Below are 22,670 nucleotides of genomic sequence, written 5' to 3' on the forward strand. Positions count from 1 at the left end.
CACCTCCCATCTTTGCTCCTCCTTGCCCCCACAAGCCAAGCTTGTCCCCACCTCCCCTCCTTGTCCTCCCTTACCCAACCTAGCCAAGTTTATCCCAACCTCTGTCTCCTGCTTTTTCTCAAACGCATTTACACCCCTCTATACATGTACTGTAACTACTCATCCATTCTCCTTCATTCACACACAACCTATACCCATGCCTCCGCACACCCATGTTCTCCCACCCTCCTATACATATTCATATTCACCCTCCTTCACTCTCCCATTCATATGCACAGACACATACCCACACATACACCCACTCACACCCTCTTGCCCACACAAACACACATCGATAGAACAATTATTTACAATTGTTGACTTACATGCTATATTTCCTCTTTTATATTGTATTTTCAGTGTTCATGTATCTCATTGGCATTGGCTAATTCAATTGTTACTTCCTAGAGAAGAACAGTTAATTGGGGACAATAGAGTCTAGATTGTATTGGCGGGAGGGGGAAGGAATATTGTCTCAATTTACGATCCCTGTTTGTAACCTAGTGTGCTTATCTGTTTTTTTCCGCTTCTGCTTCTCTTCAGGGCACTGGTCTCTCTTTCACCTGAAAGTGTTTCTTGCAGCCTGTTCAGGGCTTCATCAGCGCTTGTGAACTCCATTCTCTGAGTTCCCTTCCATACCTACAGTACTGCCGGGAATCAGAGTTGAGACTTGATTCATTTTTCCTCCGTTGACTATCTGATCGGAATGAATTGCTTGCGTTTGTTTCTCAGTCTAGAAGACAGGTCCTGGACGAATCAAATGGACTGGCCGTGGACCTTTATTTCTTTATAATCCTGTGCCCTCAGAATGTTGAATTTGGTCTGATATTAAAGATTGCCAAGTGAGGGTATTTAGCATTCTTCTGCTTCACGCTGATCCGATGTCTTCGCTCCAGATCCTCCGGTAAAACATCCACACTAGGCTCCTCCAATATCATCTTGATCACATAGCTGGAAAGGTCTGCTTTTTTATTTTCTTCTGGTAGGGACAATATTCTCGTATTATTTTGTCTCGATCTGTTTTGTAGCTGATCCAGTTCATCTTCTAAAGTTTGTGCCTTTGTTTCCAGAAGGCCAATTTTATTGTTTCATCCACGCGCCCGCCCTGTATATGCATAGCTTACATGATAGAATCAACTTTTTTTTTACAGATTGTAACTGTTGTTTGTTTTGGTGAGAACTGGATATCCTTCAGCTGTTCGTTGCTCTCATTTGCATCTCCAAGTTGTTTTTTGTCTTTTCCTCTAAGGGAAGGCATGGCTTGTTGGGTTTGAGTCTCAGCTTCGTTTTACTCACAGATTGGTTTGCTGTTGTGTATAACTGACCAGCTGCTTGGGGATATATTGATCTATCAATTTTAAAGGTTTAATGTGAACTATGTTGTCTGGCCTCTACATATATTCACAGTTTTGCCAGTACAAAACAGAGCTACTATCTCCCCATGCGTCGAAGGGGGTACGCGCATACTCTGCTTCGCTCTCTGTTTCTGTTTCTGAGATTTCATACATGTCACTCACCCAACATATCATCTCCTCACCCTCTCTCAGGACTTCCCCCTGCTGAGGCTGGATGACATAGTCGATGACCAGTCCAACATCATAGGGTTCTCCATGTTCAACACCACCCATCCATTCTACCTGGAGTTCATCAGGAGTCTCAACCTGTCCTGGAGGGAGGGCTGTGATCTCATCTACCCCGGGCCTGCGGTATGTTCTACCAGAGTGTTACATTCACACATCCCTGTGTCAGCTGGTGCATACCTTGTTTTAACTGAGAAATTGTATGGTAACAAGTGTTAGTTCCTGGTGTGTAGGTATCAAATGGTCCACATGGATGCTTGTCTCATTGAATCACCAAATACAGAAACCAAAATTGAATAGAGTTATTACTATGTTATGAACCATGTAACCCCTTCCTCCCTCCTGCAATTTCTTACCCACCACCCCTCTTCTCCTCCCTCCTGCAACTCTCTTCTCCTCCTGCCCATTTCTCCTCTCTTTCCCCGGTGCACCTCCTTCTCCCCCTCCAGTTGTCGTCAGCGTTGATGTTTGATGCGGTGCACGTTGTGGTGGGGGCGGTGAGGGAGCTCAACAGGAGTCAGGAGATTGGAGTCAAACCTCTCAGCTGCACCTCTCCTCAGATTTGGCAACACGGCACCAGCCTCATGAACTACCTACGCATGGTCAGTACACACACGCACGCACGCACGCGCGCGCAGGCACATGAACACACACAAGAACCCACACACTTCACTTTCATTTTGAGTCTTCATTTGACAAAGAAGATAGTTGTTTCTTCTCATACCAAGATATCTGCCATTTAGATACCAATGGCAGTCACATTGTTAACCTCTCTGGGATATGTGGGACGCTAGCGAAAACGCCAGGGAAAATGCAGAGCGCCAAATTCAAATAAATTACTATAAAAATCAAACTTTCATTAAATCACACATGCAAGATAGCAAATTTAAGCTACACTTGTTGTGAATCCAGCCAACATGTCAGATTTCAAAAGACTTTTCGGCGAAAGCAAACGATGCTATTACTATTATCTGAGGATAGCACCGCCGTAAACAAAGAGAGAAACCATATTTCAACCCTGCAGGCGCGACACAAAACTCAGAAATAAAAATACAATTAATGCCTTACCTTTGACGAGCTTCTTTTGTTGGCACTCCAATATGTCCCAAATGGTCCTTTTGTTCAATTAATTCCGTCGATATATATCCAAAATTTCCATTTATTTGGCGCGTTTGATCCAGAAAAACACTCGTTCCAACTTGCTCAACGTGACTACAAAATATCTCAAAAGTTACCTGTAAACTTTGCCCAAAAATTTCAAACTACTTTTGTAATACAACGTTAGGTATTTTTTTACGTTAATAATCGATAAAATTGAAGACGGGATGATCTGTGTTTAATACAGGAAGAAAACAAACTGAAGCATGCTTTCTGGTCACGCGCCTCTATCTAACAGTACACTTCAAGTGACCCTCGTTCAAGATGGCCGTACTTCTTCATTACACAAAGGAATAACCTCAACCAATTTCTAAAGACTGTTGACATCCAGTGGAAGCGATAGGAACTGCAAGAAGGTTCCTTATAAATCTGGATTCCCAATGAAACCACATTGAAAAGAGAGTGACCTCAAACCCAAAAAATCTGAATGGTTTGTCCTCGGGGTTTCGCCTGCTAAACAAGTTCTGTTATAGTCACAGACATGATTCAAACAGTTTTAGAAACTTCAGAGTGTTTTCTATCCAAATCTACTAATAATATGCATATCTTATCTTCTGGGGATGAGTAGCAGGCAGTTGAATTTGGGCATGCATTTCATCCAGACGTGAAAATACTGCACCCTGTCACCAAGAAGTTAAACAAGTCAGCAGCAACCACAGCATATCAGTCCGTCACAATCCTGTCCTGCCCCCCATGTCGTTGTGTTGGGCCACACTCCTGTCCTGCCCCCCATGTCGTTCTGTTGGGCCACACTCCTGTCCTGCCCATCATGTCGTTGTGTTTGGCCACACTCCTGTCCTGCCCCCCATGTCTTTGTGTTGGGTCACACTCCTGTCCTGCCCCCATGTCGTTGTGTTGGGTCACACTCCTGTCCTGCCCCCATGTCGTTGTGTTGGGTCACACTCCTGTCCTGCCCACCATGTCGTTCTGTTGGGGTCCAGTGTTGTTGGTGGTTCTGTCCTGTCTGTCTGTCTGTCTGTCTGTCTGTCTGAACCATCCATCCATCCATCCATCCGGCACTCCTCCTCCCTTGTTATTTTTCGTTATTTGACATGGCTGGTTGTCTGTGTGCTCATTGACAAGCTGTCTTCATGGCTGCCTGTGCTCCATCTCTCTTTGTCTCCTCGGTACAGGCCTATCTGTCTCTGTTATCAAACCACTGGGTGTGTTCCATCTTCACCACCACTCCATTCATCTTAGCTCTATCAAGCTCTGTCAGCACTGTCACACTGTGTACTAGATATGTGTAGTGTAAGTATAGTGTTCTCTCTCTTTGTCTCTCTGTATCGCTGTCGCTCTCTCTCTCTCTCTCTGTCTTTCTCTCTTGTACCTTTTCTCTTTCTCTCTCAATTCATTAAATTCAAATTAGCTTTATTGGCTTCATAAATAATCTCTCTCTGTCTATGTCTGTCAGGTGGAGTATGATGGTCTGACAGGCCATGTGGAGTTCAACAGTAAAGGACAGAGGACCAACTACACCCTGAGGATTCTGGAGAAACACCGCAGGGGTCACAGAGAGGTCAGAGGGCACTGGGATTATAGAGAAACAGTGTTTGACACAAAATGGCTTCTGTGTTGACAGTAATCCTTCATAACAGTGACATTCTAGCCTTATAATTAGAATTGGTTATGCTATGGAAGTGCTTTGTGATTAGCTAGCGACAGTATGTACTTAACGATAACACCAGCTGAGGACTAAAGACTAAATAGAACAGCAAAATCAATGTTTGTTTTTGGGTCGACATTTGTGATATGAGACTCCAAGGGGATCTCCGAAATGTAGCACTAGTATTGTAATTAGATGGTTTTCTATCTGAACGTGAAGGTCTTTAACGTTCTACATTTCAAACACAGTGAGGGTGCTGACATCTATCTACAACGCTCCTAGAAATATAGGGCTTTAGAAAAAAATTATAATTCTATCTTTATTAGAGCCATTTAGAGCTATCTGAGAAATGTATGTGATCATATAGTTTATCTTCATATAGTTGATCAAAATGCCTTGGGCTTGTCCTCTGGATTCTAGTTCCTTCTTGTTTTACTCTGTCACATGATTTACTGTACCTCCTGTATAATCACACACATCCTGCAATTATTATCCCCCCCCTCTCTCTCTCTCTCTCTCTCTCTCTCTCTCTCTCTCTCTCTCTCTCTCTCAGATTGGTATCTGGTACTCCAACAACACACTGGCTATGAACGCCACCAGTCTGGACATCAACGTCTCGGAAACACTGGCCAACAAGACCCTCATCGTCACCACCATATTGGTGAGGTCAAACCCTTTATTATGACCACCATATTGGTGAGGTCAAACCATTTATTATGACCACCATATTGGTGAGGTCAAACCATTTATTGTGACCACCATATTGGTGAGTTCAAACCCTTTATCGTAACCATCATACTGGTGAGATCAAAACCTTTATTATGACCACCATATTGGTGAGATCAAAACCTTTATTATGACCACTATACTGGTGAGATCAAAACCTTTATTATGACCACTATACTGGTGAGGTCAAAACCTTTATTATGACCATCATATTGGTGAGATCAAAACCTTTATTATGACCACTATACTGGTGAGATCAAAACCTTTATGACCACCATACTGGTGAGGTCAAAACCTTTATGACCACCATACTGGTGAGGTCAAAACCTTTATGACCACTATACTGGTGAGGTCAAAACCTTTATTATGACCACTATACTGGTGAGGTCAAAACCTTGATTATGACCACTATACTGGTGAGGTCAAAACCTTTATGACCACTATACTGGTGAGGTCAAAACCTTGATTATGACCACTATACTGGTGAGGTCAAAACCTTTATGACCACTATACTGGTGAGGTCAAAACCTTTATTATGACCACTATACTGGTGAGGTCAAAACCTTTATGACCACTATACTGGTGAGGTCAAAACCTTTATTATGACCACTATACTGGTGAGGTCAAAACCTTTATTATGGCCACTATACTGGTGAGGTCAAAACCTTTATTATGACCACTATACTGGTGAGGTCAAACCCTTTATTATGACCACTATACTGGTGAGGTCAAAACCTTTATTATGACCACTATACTGGTGAGGACAAAACCTTTATTATGGCCACTATACTGGTGAGGTCAAAACCTTTATGACCACTATACTGGTGAGGTCAAAACCTTTATTATGGCCACTATACTGGTGAGGTCAAAACCTTTATTATGACCACTATACTGGTGAGGTCAAACCCTTTATTATGACCACTATACTGGTGAGGTCAAAACCTTTATTATGGCCACTATACTGGTGAGGACAAAACCTTTATTATGGCCACTATACTGGTGAGGTCAAAACCTTTATGACCACTATACTGGTGAGGTCAAAACCTTTATGACCACCATACTGGTGAGGTCAAAACCTTTATGACCACTATACTGGTGAGGTCAAAACCTTTATGACCACTATACTGGTGAGGTCAAAACCTTTATTATGACCACTATACTGGTGAGGTCAAAACCTTGATTATGACCACTATACTGGTGAGGTCAAAACCTTGATTATGACCACTATACTGGTGAGGTCAAAACCTTTATGACCACTATACTGGTGAGGTCAAAACCTTTATTATGACCACTATACTGGTGAGGTCAAAACCTTGATTATGACCACTATACTGGTGAGTTCAACACCTTGATTATGACCACCATACTGGTGAGGTCAAAACATTGATTATGACCACTATACTGGTGAGGTCAAAACATTTATTATGACCACTATACTGGTGAGGTCAAAACCTTTATTATGATCACTATACTGGTGAGGTCAAAACCTTGATTATGACCACCATACTGGTGAGGTCAAAACCTTTATTATGACCACTATACTGGTGAGGTCAAAACCTTTATTATGGCCACTATACTGGTGAGGTCAAAACCTTTATTATGGCCACTATATTGGTGAGGTCAAAAACGTTATTATGGCCACTATATTGGTGAGGTCAAAACCTGTATGACCACTATACTGGTGAGGTCAACACCTTTATTATGAACACTATACTGGTGAGGTCAAAACCTTTATTATGAACACTATACTGGTGAGGTCAAAACCTTTATTATGACCACTATACTGGTGAGGTCAAAACCTTTATTATGGCCACTATACTGGTGAGGTCAAAACCTTTATTATGACCACCATACTGGTGAGGTCAAAACCTTGATTATGACCACTATACTGGTGAGGTCAAAACCTTTATGACCACTATACTGGTGAGGACAAAACATTTATTATGATTATTATGACTGGTCATCACCATATACACTGAGTGTACAAAACATTAGGAATGCTCTTTCCATGACACAGACTGACCAGGTGAATCCACTTCAATCAGTGTAGATGAAGGGGAGGAAACAAATAATGATTTTTAAGCCATGAGACATTTGAGACATGGATTGTGTATGTGTCCTGTTCAGAGGTGAATGGGCAAGACAAAATATTTAAGTGCTTTTGAACGGGGTATGACGGTAGGAGCCAGGCGACCCAGTATGAGTTTGTCAAGAACTGCAACGCTGCTGGTTTTTCATGTTCAACAGTTTCCCATGTTTATCAAGAATGATCCACCACTCAAAGGACATCCAGTCAACTTGACACAACTGGGAGCATTGAGTCAACATGGCCAGAATCCCTGTGGAACACTTTCAACACCTTGTAGAGTCTAAGCCCCGACAAATAGAGGCGGTTCTGAAGGCAAAAGGGGGTGCAACTTAATATTAGAAAAGTATTCTAAATGTTTTGTTCACTCAGTGTATAACCTAAGGTCATTTTAGTAAATCATATCATTCTCCAACACATAGTAATGCCAGAGTTGACATGCATCCATCCCTCTGTCCCCTCCCTATCCCCTTCCTCTCTGTGCAGGAGAGCCCCTATGTGATGCGTAAGGGGAACTACCAGGAGTACCAGAGGAATGACCAGTATGAGGGCTTCTGTGTGGACATGTTGAGAGAGCTGGCAGACATCTTGAAGTGCTCCTTCAGGATTAAACTGGTGGATGATGGGCTGTATGGAGCGCCTGAACCCAACGGGTCCTGGACCGGCATGGTGGGAGAGCTCATCAACAGGGTGAGCAGGCAGGCAGGCAGGCAGGCAGGCAGGCAGGCAGGCAGGCAGACAGACAGGCAGACAGGCAGACAGACAGACAGGCAGACAGGCAGACAGACAGACAGACAGACAGACAGACAGACAGACAGACAGACAGACAGACAGACAGACAGACACGACTAACAATTCAGTCAGTCACGACTAACAATTCAGTCAGTTGCAATTCAGTGTCACAACTAACAATTCAGTCAGTCACGACTAACAATTCAGTCAGTCACGACTAACAATTCAGTCCCATTCAAAATCTTATTTTCCCTAAACCTAACTGGTACCCGAAAACCTAACCCTAAACCTACAGAAATTCTAACACTAATTCTAACCTTAACCCTAAACCCCCTAGAAATAACATTTGACCATGTGGGGATTAACAAAATGTCCCCAGTTGGTCAAACTGTTTTGTTTTACCATTCTTGAATAGTTAAGCACACACACACACACACACACACACACACACACACACACTAATAAGACTATGTGTGCTTAATTAGATCACAGCATACTTCAATTACCACAGTGTGGTCCCCATGTGTCTCTTGCCATGGTGCTGCCCTGCTCCCCACTCTCTCTGCCCTCTCTGCTCTCCTGACTGATCAAACCAGACTAATCCCATGTTCATCAATTAGGCTTTAATTTGACTGTCTGACAGGAGGTTCCATAAATGGAACAGCCAGCGAACAGTTCTGCTGCAGTGGATCTCTGGTTCTATTGTCTCTCTGAAAACGTTTTTTTCTCCCTCCATGGGGTGGAGGGAACGCCATTGGCTCATAGGTGCATCTCCAATCCAGGGGACTCTGAGTGATCGAAGTGTTGGTTTGTTGTCATCTATTTCTGACCCTCTCTCTCTCTCTCTGACCCTCTCTCTCTCTCTCTCTCTCTCTCCCTCTCTCTTTCTTTCTTTCTTTCTTTCTTTCTTTCTTTCTTTCTTTCTTTCTTTCTTTCTTTCTTTCTCCCCCCCCCCCCCCACAGAAAGCAGACTTGGCAGTAGCAGGCTTTACCATCACCTCTGAGAGGGAGAAAGTCATAGACTTCTCCAAGCCCTTCATGACGCTAGGAATCAGCATCTTGTACAGAGTCCACCTGGTAAGGCAGACACACCAGAGCAGTTGGGTGTATTGGATTTCCCCCACTGCTGTTTGTGCTATCCTGTTTATTTTATGGGCCATGACAATGCATTTCTTTGAGGCTATCGAGGATATCTGATTCTGAAAGTCAGAATGGATAGGTCTTATAGAGTTCATGGTTGTACATCGCACACGTTTACCGTTCAACTCTCTGAGGCTTACATTTGTTGCATTATGAACAGTTTAAAATTGCAGAGATGATGTGCTGTACAGTTGCAGGGAAGAACACTGTTCCTCTGTGGTTGAAAGAGGAACTACATGACAGCTATGTAATGTCATGTAATAGGGCCACTCCACCCTGTCCTATCTCTCTCTCTTGTCTCTGTTTTAGGGGAGGAAGCCGGGGTATTTCTCCTTCCTGGACCCCTTCTCTCCGGCTGTTTGGCTCTTCATGCTGCTCGCCTACCTGGCTGTCAGCTGTGTGCTCTTCCTGGCTGCAAGGTAAGTGCATGAAAGAGCACCACAGTAACCCAGGGCAACAGGAACAGGAAACTAGTGAGGAACTCTGGGATCGTTTATGCATTTTGGTTGACACAATTGAGTAATAATGAGTTATTTTAGCTTATATACACACCGAATGAAAAGGCCTTGGTTGAGATAGACAGATGTTGTGTACAGAGGTCCTTATGCTCCTTTCTCTCCTCTACACTCTTAGAAAAAAGGTGCTATCTAGAACCTAAAAGGGTTCTTCGGCTGTCGCCGTAGAAGAACCCTTTGAAGAACCCTTTTTGGTTCCAGGTATAACCCTTTTGGGTTTCATGTAGAAGAGGGTTCTACCTGAAACCCAAAAGGGTTCTACCTGAAACCAAAAAGGGTTCTCCTATGGGGACAGCCAAATAGCCCTTATAGAACCCTTTCTTCTAAGAGTGTTCTCCTCCTCTCCTACTTCCAGGTTAAGTCCCTATGAGTGGTACAACCCCCACCCATGTCTGCAGGGGCACAAGGACATGCTGGAGAACCAGTACACCCTAGGGAACAGCCTGTGGTTCCCTGTAGGAGGCTTCATGCAGCAGGGCTCTGAGATCATGCCCCGTGCCCTGTCCACACGCTGCGTCTCAGGGGTCTGGTAAGTCTGTGTGTGTAGATGGGTGGGTAAGTATGTATCAGTCTGTATGTCTCAGTCCGAGTAAATGTCGCTCTGTCGCCCTCTCCTCTCTCATTTCTCTCCCTGTCTGGGATTCTGTCAAACTATATTTTCTCTGACTTTCTCTCTCTGTCTCTCTCTTATTCTTTCTCTCTGTCTTTCTCTCTCTCTCTCTCTCTGTCTCTCTCTCTGACGGTGTCACTTCTCCCATTCTTTCCCCTTAGTCCTATCTCTCTTTCCCTCTCTCTATCCCCCTCTCCTTCTCTTACTCTCTCTAACTCTGTCTCTCTCTTCTCCCAGGTGGATGTTTACTCTGATCATCATCTCCTCCTACACGGCCAACCTGGCAGCCTTCCTGACCGTCCAGAGGATGGAGGTGCCCATCGAGTCTCCTGACGACCTGGCCGACCAGACCAACATCGAGTATGGCACTATCCACGGGGGGAGCACCATGACTTTCTTCATGGTACGGCCCGACGCTGGCCCTGGGTGGCATATGTAGAGCTTTGAATGGAGAATGACTGGTAGGGAGGTGTGCTTGTGTGCTGTTGTTCTAGTATTTGCCGACCTGTCTCAGATCGCTCCTATTTGTATGTGTGTGTATGGTGAGGTGGGTATGTGGTTGAGCACAGTGTGTGTGAGAGTGTAGTTGTTTCCCTATTTGCTGGCATGTCTCTGAGCTCCTGTTGTGTTCTTTATGGCTGTTAGTGTTAAGTGGCTGAGTGTCAGTGTTTGCTTATGTAAGAGCTGTTGGCATCTGTGTTGGCATCTGTGTTTGTCAGTGTATTTGGACTGTGTGTTTGATTGTGCATTTGTGTTTGTGAGTAAATGTTTAGGTGTGTGTGTGTGTGGGGTTAGAGTGTGAGTGTTTGTTTATGTATCTCTATTGTGTGTATGTTCATTGTGCTTACCCAGACCTCCCTTGATGCTGTATCATCCCTCTCTCCACCTCTTAACTGTACACACTACCGAAGAGTCCTTCACATCCAACCCACATCTCACCTGTTTTGTTGCATATGCAATACTGTATCTAACTGGTTGCTGTTACCTTGACTCTGTTACCTTGACTCTGTATTGAATGTACACTACCCCCTGGCGTTTGATTCAGCTGCATGTGGATAAAGAATAATGCATCTGTTTAATTATATATATATATATTTTACTACCCTTGTGCCTCTACCCCTTCTCCCCTCTCCCTTCCCCTCCTTTCCCTTTCCTACCTCCCCATCTCTTTCCTCCAACCCCCACCTTCCTCCCTTTTCTCCTTTCTCCCTCTCTCCTTCCTTTCTCCCTCCAGAACTCGCGCTACCAGACATACCAGCGCATGTGGAACTACATGCACTCCAAGCAGCCCAGTGTGTTTGTGAAAAGCACGGAGGAGGGCATTGCCCGCGTGGTCAACTCTAAATATGCCTTCCTCCTGGAGAGCACCATGAATGAGTATTACCGCAAACTCAACTGTAACCTCACCCAGATTGGTGGTCTGCTGGACACCAAGGGCTACGGCATCGGCATGCCACTGGGTGAGAGAGGGATGGAGGTATGGGGGAGAGAGGGATGGAGGGTGGAGGTATGGGGAAGGAAAAGGATGGGGGAGGGAGGTATGGGGGAAAGAGGAATGGAGGGAGGGAGGTATGTGGTCAGAGGGATGGAAGGTGGTATGGGGGGAGAGGGAGGTATGGGGGAGAGAGGTAGGAAGGAAGGGAGGTATGGTAGAGAAAGGGGTGGAGGGAGGTATAGGAGGAGAGAGGGGTGATGGGGAAGGATGGAGGGAGGTATGGGGAGAGGGATGGAGGGAGGTATGGGGGAGAGATGGATCGGGAGGGATGGAAAAGAGGAGAGATGGGAAAGAGGAGAGATGGAGAGATGGGGAGAGGAGAGATGGGGAAAAATTAGAGATGGGAAAGAGAGAAGAGATTGTGTGAAAATGGTGGTGAAATAGAGGGAGGATGGGAGACAGGGAGAGACGGGGGAGTGGTACAACCCACAACATCTGGATGAGAAGGGGAGGAGACCACAAGCCTTTTAATTCCTCTTCATCTTTAATCCCCTCATCCCTTTTTCCTTTCTTTCCTCCCAGGCTCTCCGTTCAGAGAGGAGATCACTATGGCCATCCTGCACCTGCAGGAGAACAACAGGCTGGAGATCCTGAAGAGGAGGTGGTGGGAGGGAGGACAGTGCCCTAAAGAGGAGGACCACAGAGCCAAGGGTCAGTACACTACTCTGTTTCCAGTGTCTTTGCAGCTTTGTATCTCAACTAATGTCTGTGAGTGTTCTGAATGTACTGTAAGATGGGAGATTACCAGGGTCTGTGGTAACTGTTCTTGTGTTAAATCAGGGGTATATTGGTGGTACTGTATGTGTGTGTGCATTAACCATCATGTCTCTCCTCCACAGGCCTGGGCATGGAGAACATTGGGGGTATCTTCGTGGTGTTGATCTGTGGCCTCATCATCGCTGTGTTCGTGGCCATCATGGAGTTTGTGTGGTCGACGCGCTGCTCTTCAGAGACAGACGAGGTACGCCCTCACTCCTGCCCTCGCCGACACCACAGACCCACCCCAGTAGGTCCCCATGGCAACACACCAACCCTTACTCTCCATCCTCTGTCGTGCAGTGTGTGTGTTTGTTGGGCCGCCTCTGGAACTGTGTGTGTTTGAATATGTGTTCGTCGGGCTGCTTCTTGCACCATTTGTGTGTGTGTATGTTAATCAGTGTGTCTAGTCTGTGTGTTTCACTGTTGGGTTTGCTATGTATTGTGCATGGATGATGAAGGTTGCTATTTTACAACTGAACCTCAAATGAAGCAGGACAGATTTCTCTTGTAAGCAGATCAGGGTCCAGTCACATGTTGTGATGTTGTGTGAACATACTTGTGTTGGCATGCTATAGTACTAGCGTTGGTGTGTGATCGCGGGAGGGTATTTTGACTGTGATCAGAAAGTGTTCATGTTTAGTACAGGGTATGGATAAGCCAATATTGTGATGTCAATATTTGCTTGCATAAGAAGCAGTGTGTAATGATTTCCCTGGCATTAAATGTCATGATCTATCTTCTTTTACATGCCTCACATGCTGGTACTCTTCGTTTCCATTCTTGGATCACTCATCTCTCTGTGTGTCTGCCACACCCGTCATTCTGTCAATCAGTGTCTGTTTTCTGATAATGAATACTGTTTCTGTTTGTGTAAGAGTATTATTCATCATTGTTATGATTTTGTAGATTAGAATATTCCATAATGTCTATGTCTATATGTCCTTGATGCATTTTGTTGGAACTTTTTTGCAAGTGTGTGGTGCTGTTGGAATGTTAGAGGTGTGTGTGTGTCTGTTTGGGTGTGTTGTTTGTCTACATACACCTCAGTTTGCGGGCCTGCCTGTTTGTTCATAGTTCATTATGTACCATTATATATTATATATAATGAACACAATTTGTTATGTTCAGTTGGTAATTTGTATGGATTGTATTAACTCTCTCTGCTCTTTGGATATTCTCCAACCTCTATCCATCTCTACATCTCCCCTCATCACCACTTTCATTGCCACCCCCCCATTTCTACCTTTCTATAACCCTCATTCGGTTCTCCTCTCCTCCTACCATCTCTTTTACTCCACCTCCACCCTGTTTCTACCCTGTTTTCACCCTGTTTCCACCCTGTTTCCCTTCTCTTTTTTGCTTCCCCTCTTTCTTCCCCGCACCTTCCTACTCTCCCCCTCTACCTTTTTCCCGTTGCCTTCCCCTTTTTCTTCCCCCCACCTTCCTACTCTCCCCCTCTATCTCTTTCCCTTTGCTTCCCCTCTTTCTTCCCCCCACCTTCCTACTCTCCCCTCTATCTCTTTCCCTTTGCCTTCCCTCTTTCTTCCCCCCACCTTCCTACTCTCCCCCTCTATCTCTTTCCCTTTGCCTTCCCTCTTTCTTCCCCCCACCTTCCTACTCTCCCCCTCTATCTCTTTCCCTTTGCCTTCCCTTTCTTCCCCCCACCTTCCTACTCTCCCCCTCTATCTCTTTCCCTTTGCCTTCCCTCTTTCTTCCCCCCACCTTCCTACTCTCCCCCTCTATCTCTTTCCCTTTGCCTTCCCTCTTTCTTCCCCCCACCATCCTACTCTCCCCCTCTATCTCTTTCCCTTTGCCTTCCCTCTTTTTCCCCCCGTCTGTCTACTTTGCTTTTGTGACCCCCTATCTCTCCCTATTCTCCCCTTCCCGTCGTCCCTCTCCTCTGTTCTCCCAGGTGTCTGTCTGTCAGGAGATGCTCACAGAGTTCCGAAACGCCGTCTCCTGTAAGAAGAGTTCCCGTTCCCGTCGTCGTCGCCCCCTGGGCAAATCCGCGGCCCTCCGTCACCCCACCCGCATCGCCCTGGGGACCCAGCGGCCACTCCGCCTCGTACGGGAGATGCGCCTCAGCAACGGCAAGCTCTACAGTGGCTCGGGACCCCTGACTGGGGGAGCAGGGGGGCCAGGAGGGGGTGTAGGGGCTGGGGGAGGTCCCTCAGACATGGGCCCTGGGCCTCAGCGACTCCTGGAGGACCCTCTGGGGGCCAACACCACCCCTCCTCACCCGCCCCAGCCACAGGTCCCCTTGGCGCTCCCTCGCAGCTGCACGCACGTCAGGATCTGCCAGGAGTGCAGGAGGATCCAGAGCCTGAGGTCAGGGATGGGGTCCACAAGGATCCCCCCCTCATCTGCACCCCTGCCGCGCCTGCCCCCTCCTCCTCCCCCCTCCTCCTCCAACACAGACAGCGAGGGGGGAGGGGGGTCCAGCCCCCGGCGGCTCCCCCACAGCACCCCTGCACCCTGCCTACCCATACCACCCCCACAGAGCAGCACCGACACAGACCTTCTGGGGAAGCAGGACTAAGACTGACGACCTAGGAGGGGCTGGAGGGTATATGGGGGCAAGTTAATGGTGACTTAACTGATGTTTTGAGCTGCTCAGTGACACTATTCTCTGACCCTCTGTACATTTGCCTCCAGGAGGGAACTACAGGGAGAGAAGGAGGGAGAAAGAGAGAGAGAGAATTAGAGGGCTCAAAGACATTGTGAGACGTGTGATGAAGCAATGGAAATGATATATTTGCACAGATACCAAAAGACACACCCATACAGAAGGAGAAAGAAGGAGAGACTTCCTTTGCTCTCCAGCGCACTGCCCAGCTGGGTCTGATGTTAGCCCAGTCTGTTCACAGAACCATGCTCCACTATGTTCTGTCTTTGTGATTTACCTGAAGATGGCTGCTCGGTTCTTATCTTGACTTACCAGTGGATCAATCAGGACTGAGCTACACTGGATAAAGTAGTCAGGTAACTCATATAATTTGATGCCAGACCTACTGGTTTCTCTGTTGGTCTCTCTCTGTTCTCCCCGCTCTCTATCTCCATCTCTCTATCTTTCCCTTTCCATGGTACCACAGACTCTCATCTAGAGCGTCCAACTCTTCCTCTCTGGACAGTGACCACTGGAGGAGGAGTCCACATCGTGGAGGACCTTTAATCTATGTAACATACAACAACAGAAGACTTTAAAACTGACTCAGAGAATTATATGATTTTCCAGATTTTTTTGTTGTTGTCTTTGTCGTTTGGTTACCATTGTTCTAAGTGGAAGTTACAGAAAAATAAAGACTATATATGTGACTAATGTGGTGGATCACGACACACTATGAAGACAACACTCCCCTGAGGTTTACTGTGTGGAGGAGGTGTTTTGTCCCTCTGGGGACCCCGTAGCTGCTTTTGAAACGACTTTGAAGAAAGCAGATTTGGCTGGAAATTAGTTGTAACAAAGTCAGATATGCATAATATAATATGTGTGTGTGTGTGTGTGCACGCGTGCAGAGGTCTGTCCTTACAGCAAGTGAGAGGAACAAATGATCATACCAAGTATATGATAATCAGAGGCTTTGCGATGTGAAATGACTTGTTATCCTGGAGAATACTTGCCAAGCCTTTTCTCCTCTTTACCTCTGTTCATAGCACAGACAGAGAAAGGAAGAGGAGAGAGAGAGGATAGAGAGAAAAAGGAGAGAGCGATGGAGAAAGATAGAGGAGTAAGAGAAAAAATAGGAATGCAACAGAGAGATAAAGGAGGACTGTATTAGAATGACAAATCCCTAATTGAACTACTTCCATAATGAGATTTTTCCTGATCTGGTAATTCTGGGCAGCATCTTGCTGGGGGCTTGGCTCTGCTGCCGGGAGGCTGAGACTAAAGCTTCCCTGCTCTACATCACGTTGAACTGGCTGTCTGCAGCACAGACGCCTGCCAGAGCTCCACACAGAGCTCCACACCACCCTGAGCCCTCTCATTACAGCCTGTGGAGCTTTAGATCTGGTAATTATTCCCCTTTAATAACTAATAGCCACACAATGACTATGGAGGAGACTGAGGTCATGGTTTAATGTTCTAAAAGTATGATGGGGAATAATGTTACAGGGTTCAAGACTTTCTGAGGCTTTCTGCTGCCTCTCTCACACATACACCACAGATCATCATACACACACACTGACAGACATAACCATGTAACATAAGAAATACATCATTATTTCTGTGTTCTTCTCTTGGACCCTCATCAGTGAGCCAGACACACACATCTGCATAGGTCACCACTCTAGTCTCAACTCAATGCAGTGAAACCATTGGATGGCTTTCTTCCAATACACTTCATTGGCCTCCTTTCCTCATCTCCTTTCCTACATAACAATTGATCTTACAGGGATAGACAGGTGAAAGCACTGGTGCATCTCTAAACCGGTCTTTTCACCTATCAGTGGTGAAGAGGGAAAGGATATAAGAAAAGGAAGACCTTTGAGTATTGGGATGCATAACAATGTCAGGGGGGGGGGGGGGTGGGGGTAGCCAAAGTGAATCAGAGGGGTGTCTGTGAGGGGAGAGAGTTTACTCAACAAAACAAACAAATCGTTTTTGTTAACTTTTCAGTTCTCTGTAATTTTTTCATATTTCTATACTAGTGCTAAATGGATTATTAAAAGAATGAAGTTGAATATTATGATTCAATTTGTATTATTATTATTCCTATTGAAGTACGGATCTATAGGAGGATGCTGCTGTTTTGGCGAGATGGGTGGAGGGTGGGCAGCGGTGGGTTGATAGAGGTGAGGGGTGACGGGTACGTCCTCTCCATAGCAACCACCTGATGTTAAATCCTAGACACACAAACTCGTTTGGAATTTAACAAAAATATTCTATCTGTCCAAGCTGTTCCTGCAGTGTTAAAGTGTGTGTCTGACAATTTGTCTTTTATTCTATGTTTCTCAGTTTCAGGCTGAGCACCTAATTATTTTGTGGTATCCATCTTAGCTGGGTCGTTCCACTGATAGTGTCTTTTGGGTAGTGTAATAGCTATTGATTTCACTTCATTTTAACATTCTGTCATAAAGAGCACATGTTCAACTTCATAACAAACATGTTTTATCTCCACAGGTTAAAAGAAGACAAATTACCATAAAAGTTGACAAAGTAACAGGGTTGAATGTAACAGGTTTGATGAGTTCATGTTAAACCAGCCAAGCTTACTGTGCGCAACAGGGAGGGGCAACAATGTAAGCTTAACAAAAATTATGAACTTGTTTTGAAATGTGCATTTATTTCTTTACAATGTGATGAGAGTTTAAAAGTAGAATGAAAATAGCATATGCAGGAGAGGTAAGAAGAAAAAAAACCTGAGACTTGTAGGCACCTCCCCCTTTCTAACGTTTATAAAAGATAACCATACGAAAAAGTATGTAAAATGTTTAAGGTAGATTAGTGCTAAAATGTTGTTTATTAAACAACTAATTGACCGACGTCTGTTCAATTACTTGAATTCCATTTAGTTAGTTCTTTACAGAGAAATAAAATCACGCAGGAGAGAAATCAAGTCAAGAATTATGTGGGACGTAGTGTTGAAGGGAGTTAAGCAAATATTCAACCTTGTTCAGTGCAGAAACGTGGTAATTAACCACAATGAACCTAATCCATTGCGCTTGCTGTTTCTGGCTCAAACAGAGACCTGATACTAGTTGCCACTACCACTGCATCATAAACCCTACCTATTTCTACAATTTATCTTCATAAAATGTTACTTTAAACCTTAACCACACTGCTAACCTTTTGCCTAACCCTCCCCTTAAGTCAAGACCAAAGGGCGCTGTACTGCAGCGCCAGCTGTGCCATCAGAGTCCCTGGGTTCGCGCCCAGGCTCTGTCGTAACCGGCCGCGACCGGGAGGTCCGTGGGGAGACGCACAATTGGCCTAGCGTCATCCGGGTTAGGGAGGGATTGGTCGGTAGGGATCTCCTTGTCTCATCGTGCACCAGCGACTCCTGTGGCGGGCCGGGCGCAATGCGCGCTAGCCAAGGTTGCCAGGTGCACGGTGTAGCCTCCGACACATTGGTGCGGCTGGCTTCCAGGTTGGATGCGCGCTGTGTTAAGAAGAAGTACGGCTGGTTGGGTTGTGTATCGGAGGACGCATGACATTCAACCTTTGTCTCTCCCGAGCCCGTACGGGAGTTGTAGCAATGAGACAAGATAGTAGCTACTACAACAATTGCATACCACGAAATTGGGGAGGAAAAGGGGTCAATTAAAAAAAAAAAAAAAGCACTAATCGCTGAGCACTAATACAGATAAACAGATCATTGGAGATTTACGCAGTTTTGCATATAAAGGAGAACAAACAAAAAGTGGTGGGCCTCCACCCCTAATCCTCATCCCATTCCCCCCATCCCAACTCAGGCAACATGTCACCATCCAATAAATATTTTTTTATGAAAACCCACAATAAACATAGAGTGTAGATGTGCAGCATGTGATCCAACTGTTGAAATGAGTGTTTTATCAAAATGTACACACATAATGTCACAAGGACATGAATGTGACATTCAAACTCTGTTTGACAATGGGAGTTTTGTGCTCCGTAGCGAGAATAAGAGAAATGTGAACGGTTACAGGATCTGAGGTTGTTTTGATTTCTGCAGAAACTTCTTCTTGAACATGATGACTTTCATGCACCTTAGTTACAACCTTTTGTCGGATGAGTATTTAAAAAAAAAAGATGAGCCTAGTTCAGCCAAGAATAAAGTACAGAGCTAAACTAGGAGAAAGACACAATCCTTCCTAGCTAGTCATAATTGGCTGAGATAATGGAGTGGTTGGACATGCTGAGAGATAAGTCCTGATTGGTCTACCATGTCACAAGCTTCTGTCTATAACAATATGGGGGCTTCCCTGGTCCATATATGTACTGAACAAAAATATAAACGCAACATGTAAAGTGTTGGTCCCATGTTTCATGAGCTGAAATAAAAGAGCCCAGAAATGTTCCATACGCAAAAAAAAAACAACATTTATTTCAAATTTTGTGCACCAATTTGTTTACATCCCTGTTAGTGAGCAGTTCTCCTTTGCCAAGATAATCCATTTACCTGACAGATGTGGCATATCAAAACACTGATTAAACAGTATAGTCATTACACAAGTGCACCTTATGCAGTTTTGTCACACAACACAATGGCACAGATCTCTGAAGTTTTGAGGGAGCGTGCAATTGACATGTTGACTGCAGGAATGTCCACCAGTGTTAATTTCTCTACCATAAGCCACCTCCAATGTTGTTTTATAGAATTTGGCAGTACGTCAAACCGGCCTCAGAACAGCAAACCAAGTGTAACTCCATCCCACGACCACCACATCCGGATAAAATATTGAATTTGGCCTTTACTATTATAGAAACACATTGAAAACATATTAATAGTTGGCAAAAAGGCAGTCACAAATAAATCATGAGGAATAATGCTTTGAAGTGTCTGTCCTATATTCAGACCCCATGACTTTTTCCACATTTTGTTATGTTACAGCCTTATTCTAAAATTGATAAAATCACTTTTTTTCCCTCATCAATCTACATACAATACACCATAATGACAAAGCGAAAACAGGTTTTTAGAAATGTTTGCAAATGTCAACAATTTTTGTTTTATTTACATAAGTATTCAGACCCTTTGCTATGAGACTCAAAATTGAGCTTAGGTCAGCTGTAACCTGTTTCCATTGATCATCCTTGAGATTTTTCTACAACTTGATTGGAGTCAACCTGAGAAAGCAAAAACTTTTTTTGATGTTTGCAAAATGGAAATATCACCTTTACATAAGTATTCAGAACCTTTACTCAGTACTTTGTTGAAGCCCCTTTGGCAGTGATTACAGACTCTAGTCTTCTATTGTATGAATCTACAGTACAAGCTTGGCACACCTGTATTTGGGGAGTTTCTCCCATTCTTCTCTGCTGATCTTCTTAAGCTCTGCCAGGTTGGATGGGGAGCATCGTTGCACAGATATTTAAAGGTCTTTCCAGAGATGTTAGATCGGGATCAAGTACGAGCTCTGGCTAGGCCACTCAAGGACATTCAGAGACTCCTGCATTGTCTTGGCTGTGTACTTAGGGTCGTTGTTTCATCAGACCAGAGAATCTTGTTTCTCATGGTCTGAGAGTCCTATAGGTGCCTTTTGGCAAACTCCAAGTGGGCTGTCATGTGCCTTTTACTGAGGAGTGGCTTCCGTCTGGCCCCTCTACCATAAATGCCTGTTTGGTGGAGTGCTGCAGAGGTGGTTGTCCTTCTGGAAGGTTCTCCCATCTCCACAGAGGAACTCTGGAGCTATGTTAGAATGACCATCGAGTTCTTGGTCACCTCCCTGACCAAGGCCCTTCTTCCCGATTGCTCAGTTTGGCAGGGCAGTCAGCTCTAGGAAGAGTCTTAGTGGTTCCAAACTTCATCCATTTAAGATTGATGGAGGCCACTGTGTCCTTGGGGACCTTCAATGCTGCAGAATTTTTTTAGTACCCTTCCGCAGATCTGTGCCTCGACACAATGCTGTCTCAGAGCTCTATGGACAATTCCTTTGACCTCATTGCTTGGTTTTTGCTCTGACATGCACGGTCAACTGTGGGACTTATATAGACAGGTGTGTGCCTTTCCAAATCATGTCCAATTAATTGAATTTACCACAGGTTGACTCCAATCAAGTTGTAGAAAAATCTCAAGGATGATCAATGGAAACAGGTTACAGCTGACCTAAGCTCAATTTCGAGTCTCATAGCAAAGGGTCTGAATACTTATGTAAATACATTTTTTTTTAGACATTTGCAAACATTGTTTTCGTTTTGTCATTATGGTGTATTGTAAATAAGAAATAAACTAAGGTAAAAAATAAATAATTATGGGGCATTGTTTGAGGATTGAGGAGAAAAAACAAACAATGTAATCAATTTTAGAATAAGGATGCAACTTAACAAAATGTGGAAAAAGTCAAGGGGTCTGAACATTTTCGGAATGCACTGTGTTAGAAAGCTCAGGATGTTAGTTTTTTTTTTGTTGACACCCCTTATTTTTTGGGGGGGGGGCACAAAACTACCTCCATACTTCCACTTGTTTGTTTGGGTTACCTTCAGACGAGTCCCGTGAAACGTGTAGTAGTCGTAGCAAACGGAGAACACCATCGTATTTGTGAGAGTCTCCTCTTTCCATAGAGTGGTCATAAAAGTTTGTAGGCCAAACCGTTCGGACGCAATAGATGTTTTGTGAGAAGACCAATTTTTGGGATGTCTCATGGTCTGACAAACACCTCTGTAACTCCAAATAACACCGTAGCCACCTTCCATCGCAGATGCGGAAAGCCAACATAGGCAGATGCAGAAAGCCAACATAGGCAGATGCGGAAAGCCAACATAGGCAGATGCAGAAAGCCAACATAGGCAGATGCGGAAAGCCAACATAGGCAGATGCGGAAAGCCAACATAGGCAGATGCAGAAAGCCAACATAGGCAGATGCGGAAAGCCAACATAGGCAGATACGGAAAGCCAACATAGGCAGATGCAGAAAGCCAACATAGGCAGATGCAGAAAGCCAACATAGGCAGATGCAGAAAGCCAACATAGGCAGATGCAGAAAGCCAACATAGGCAGATGCAGAAAGCCAACATAGGCAGATACGGAAAGCCAACATAGGCAGATGCAGAAAGCCAACATAGGCAGATGCAGAAAGCCAACATAGGCAGATGCAGAAAGCCAACATAGGCAGATGCAGAAAGCCAACATAGGCGGATGCGGTGGATTGAGACGCAGCCTGATGGATTTTGAAGGGATTTTCTATTATGTTACTTAGATTGACACACGGGTGCATCAACAGACTCTTAGGGATAAAGTAGTGAGACTACTTTCTGGAGGACGATGCCATGCTGACTCACATGCGTTTCCAATTTGTGGGTGGGGTTAAGGCTTAAGAGAGTGTGATTATGCTGAATGGGTGTAAACAAAGAAGAGCTCTGTAGGAGGTGTAAAAATCTCATAAAAATCTTTCAAAGGGCATTTTCTCATAATTGTCTCAAGTGGGACAACAAGTTTCCCATTTATCCTCCAACTAAAGTGTATGATATACTATTTTGAAGCTCAGTCTGTACTTTTATAAAAAAAATTAAATGAGCAAATCCCTTACGTTCGATTTACAGAGTGTACAAAACATCAAGGACAACTTCTTAATATTGAGTTG

The 22,670-nt window shown here is 44.6% G+C and overlaps 1 protein-coding gene across 7 annotated transcripts in view; it reads left to right on the forward strand.

Annotated features, from left to right (window-relative positions):
* Positions 1-17,129, forward strand: part of grik5 (glutamate receptor, ionotropic, kainate 5) — a 164,524-nt gene extending 147,395 nt beyond the window's left edge. For 3 of the 7 annotated variants that reach the window (XM_036969381.2, XM_036969383.2, XM_036969398.2), the window contains 13 exons: positions 1,587-1,745; positions 2,069-2,221; positions 4,192-4,296; positions 4,937-5,044; positions 7,682-7,885; positions 8,891-9,004; positions 9,377-9,486; positions 9,938-10,111; positions 10,430-10,595; positions 11,427-11,652; positions 12,210-12,338; positions 12,527-12,693; positions 14,359-17,129. In XM_036969381.2, the coding sequence (XP_036825276.1) occupies positions 1,587-1,745; positions 2,069-2,221; positions 4,192-4,296; positions 4,937-5,044; positions 7,682-7,885; positions 8,891-9,004; positions 9,377-9,486; positions 9,938-10,111; positions 10,430-10,595; positions 11,427-11,652; positions 12,210-12,338; positions 12,527-12,693; positions 14,359-14,985 (2,442 nt within the window). In that variant the 3' untranslated portion in view covers positions 14,986-17,129. Of the gene's footprint in view, positions 1-1,586; positions 1,746-2,068; positions 2,222-3,910; positions 4,029-4,191; positions 4,297-4,936; positions 5,045-7,681; positions 7,886-8,890; positions 9,005-9,376; positions 9,487-9,937; positions 10,112-10,429; positions 10,596-11,426; positions 11,653-12,209; positions 12,339-12,526; positions 12,694-14,358 lie in introns of all 7 variants that reach the window. The other 4 variants (XM_036969385.2, XM_090225684.1, XM_090225689.1 and 1 more) reach the window with 3 other exon arrangements.
* The last annotated feature ends 5,541 nt before the right edge of the window (positions 17,130-22,670 follow it).

Source organism: Oncorhynchus mykiss, chromosome 3 (assembly GCF_057628025.1).
Source record: "Oncorhynchus mykiss isolate SJ-2025 chromosome 3, ASM5762802v1, whole genome shotgun sequence".
Lineage (NCBI taxonomy): Eukaryota > Metazoa > Chordata > Actinopteri > Salmoniformes > Salmonidae > Oncorhynchus > Oncorhynchus mykiss.